Below are 2739 nucleotides of genomic sequence, written 5' to 3' on the forward strand. Positions count from 1 at the left end.
CGCGGTGGCGGGGACAATCGGGGCGTCATTGGGCCGAGGGAAAAGGTGTGGGGGGGGAAGAGGTCGAGCAAACCTCAGCCTCCACCCAAAGAGGTTTCCGTGGGGTAGAAAAAGTCTTCGGGGACAATTTTGGGCCGAAAAAAGGGGATGTTGGAGACACCTCGGGCCCCTCCGGGCTCCTCTTTGTCACTACGTGGCTTTTTACCTCCCCCAAAAATGTGTATTTTTGTAATTTTTTTGGCTTTTTTCCCCCCCAGCGATGGGCAGGACGTGGTTGTTCCCCGCCTGGTTGGTTCTCTTCTGCGGTGAGTGACATCATAACCTCATTCCCCCCCTCCCCAAAAAAAAACACCTTAATTTCCCCAATTTGGGAGTTATTTTAGGGCTTTACCACACGTTTCCGCAGCGAATAACCCCTTATTCCCCATTCGTTTCTTTTTTTTTTCAGGAATTTTCCCTCATTCCCGATTTTTTTTCCCCTCAGCAAAAAGATGTAATTCCCCTTTTGCCCTTTCACCAAAAAACTCTTTTTTTTTTTTTTTTTCCATCTTAACAAAGAGCCCTTATCAGCGTTTTGCCCAGAGGGGAAAAAAAAAAACCACCCAAACCCATTATTGCCTCATTTTTTGATGAAAAAAAGCGCTTTTTCCCTGGTTTTTGGGGTGGGTTTATTTCCGAGGTAAAAAAATATAAATTCCTGTTACCCGTTTGGGGCTTTTTTTTCCCCAGAAAAAGCAGCTCTTATACACTGAGTCTTTCTTTTAGGGGGGGAAAAAGCTCTTATTCCCTTTTTTTTTTTTAATTTGAGGAAAAACCCGCTTTTATTTGGGTTTCTTTTCAAAGAAAAAAATCCTATTCCATATTTACCCGTTTTGGGGTTTTTTTTCCTCACCTTTATCTGATTTGGGTTTTTTTTTTCCCCAGAAAAAAATACCTTTATTCTGTTTTTTTCCAAAAAAAAAAAAAAAAGCCCACACCACCTATATTCCCCCCCCCCACCATCAAAAAGTCATTATTACCTGTTTTCTTTCCCCAAAATGCCCCTATTCCCATGTTTTTTTTCACCAAAAAAAAGCCCTTATTACCTCCTTTTTTGGGGGGGGAAAATAAACAAACACTTATCAGAATTTCCTCGCAGGAAAAAAAAACCCTTTCACCATTTTTAAAGGAAAAAAAACCTCAGTTTTTTCACCGTTTGGGTTTTCAGGGGGAAAAAAACACCTTATTTTCTATTTTTCTTTCCAAAAAAAACCCTCATTTGTGTATTTCTTTCCCAAAAAAAGCCTTTATTACCTTTTTTTTTTCCCAGCCGAACCTCATTATTCGCTATTTTTCACCAAAGTGCCCTTATTCCCTCTTTTCTTTAAGGAAAAGAAAAAAAAAAGCCCAAATTTCCTGGTTTTACCAAAAACATCACCTTTATTACCTGTTGGGTTTTTTTTCCTGTAAAAAAAACCCTTATCACCTGTTTTTTGGTGTTGGGGTTTGGGTTTTTTGGGGGGAGTTTTTGGGGGTTTTTTAGCAAAGAGCGCTCTGCACTTCTTTGTCATCTTTATTCTTTTTCCAGCACAAATCCCAATTTCCTGTTTTTTTTCCCCAAAAAATCCCTATTACCTCTTTGGGTTTGAGTTGGGGTCTTGGGTTGTCACCTGATCCTCACACAAAATGCCGTTATTCCCCATTGTTTGGGGTTTTTTAGTATTAATAATGATTAGTAATAATATTTCATTTATCATCTTCATTTGTCATTTGTCGTCTTTATTATTTATTATCTTTACCATCATACTTCATCATTTATTGTCTTTATCATTTATTATCTTTATCATCATCTTCATTTATCATCTTCATTATTTATCATCTTTATCATCTTCATTTATGGTCTTCACTATCATCTTTATCATCATCATTTATCATTTATTGTCTTTATTATTAATTATCTTAATCACCTTCATTTATAATTTATCGTCTTTATTATTATCTTCATTTATCTTCATTTATCATTTGTCTTTATTATTTATTATCTTTATCATTATCTTCATTTATCATCTTCATTATTTATCATCTTTGTCATCATCTTCATTTATTATTTATCATCTTTATTATTTATCATCTTTATCATCTTCATTTATCGTCTTCATTATTTATCATCTTTATCATCATCTTAATTTATTGTCTTCATTATTTATCATCTTTATCATCTTCATTTATCATTTTTCATCTTTATTATTTATCTTCATCATCTTCATTTATCATTTATCATCTTTATTATTTATTATCTTTATCACAATCTTCATTTATCATTTATCGTCTTTATTATTTATCTTCATCATCATTATTTATCATTTATCATCTTTATTATTTATCATCTTCATTTATCATTTATTGTCTTTATTGTCTATTATCTTTATAATCACCTTCATTTATCATTTATTGCCTCTATTGTTTATCATCTTTATCATCATCTTAATTTATTGTCTTCATTATCATCTTTATCATCATCTTCATTTATCATTTATCATCTTTATTATTTATCATCTTTGTCATCATTTATCATTTATCGTCTTTATTATTTATTATCTTTATCATAATCTTCATTTATTGTCTTTATTATTTATTGTCTTCATCATCATAATTATTTATCATTTAGCATCTTTATTATTTATCATCTTTATCATCATCTTCATTTATCATTTATTGTCTTCATTATCATCTTTATCATCATCTTCATTTATCATTTAT

General features: G+C 32.3%; 1 protein-coding gene across 1 annotated transcript in view; it reads left to right on the forward strand.

Annotated features, from left to right (window-relative positions):
• The first annotated feature begins 259 nt into the window (after positions 1-259).
• The window catches only part of LOC104289681 (IgGFc-binding protein-like), a 26399-nt gene continuing 23919 nt past the window's right edge, over positions 260-2739 (forward strand). Inside the window, exon 1 of the mRNA XM_009888668.1 lies at positions 260-305. Coding sequence (XP_009886970.1) covers positions 260-305 — 46 coding nt within the window. The remainder of the gene's footprint in view (positions 306-2739) is intronic.

The sequence above is a fragment of the Charadrius vociferus genome, unplaced genomic scaffold (genome assembly GCF_000708025.1).
Source record: "Charadrius vociferus isolate BGI_N301 unplaced genomic scaffold, ASM70802v2 scaffold497, whole genome shotgun sequence".
Taxonomy (NCBI): Eukaryota; Metazoa; Chordata; class Aves; order Charadriiformes; family Charadriidae; genus Charadrius; species Charadrius vociferus.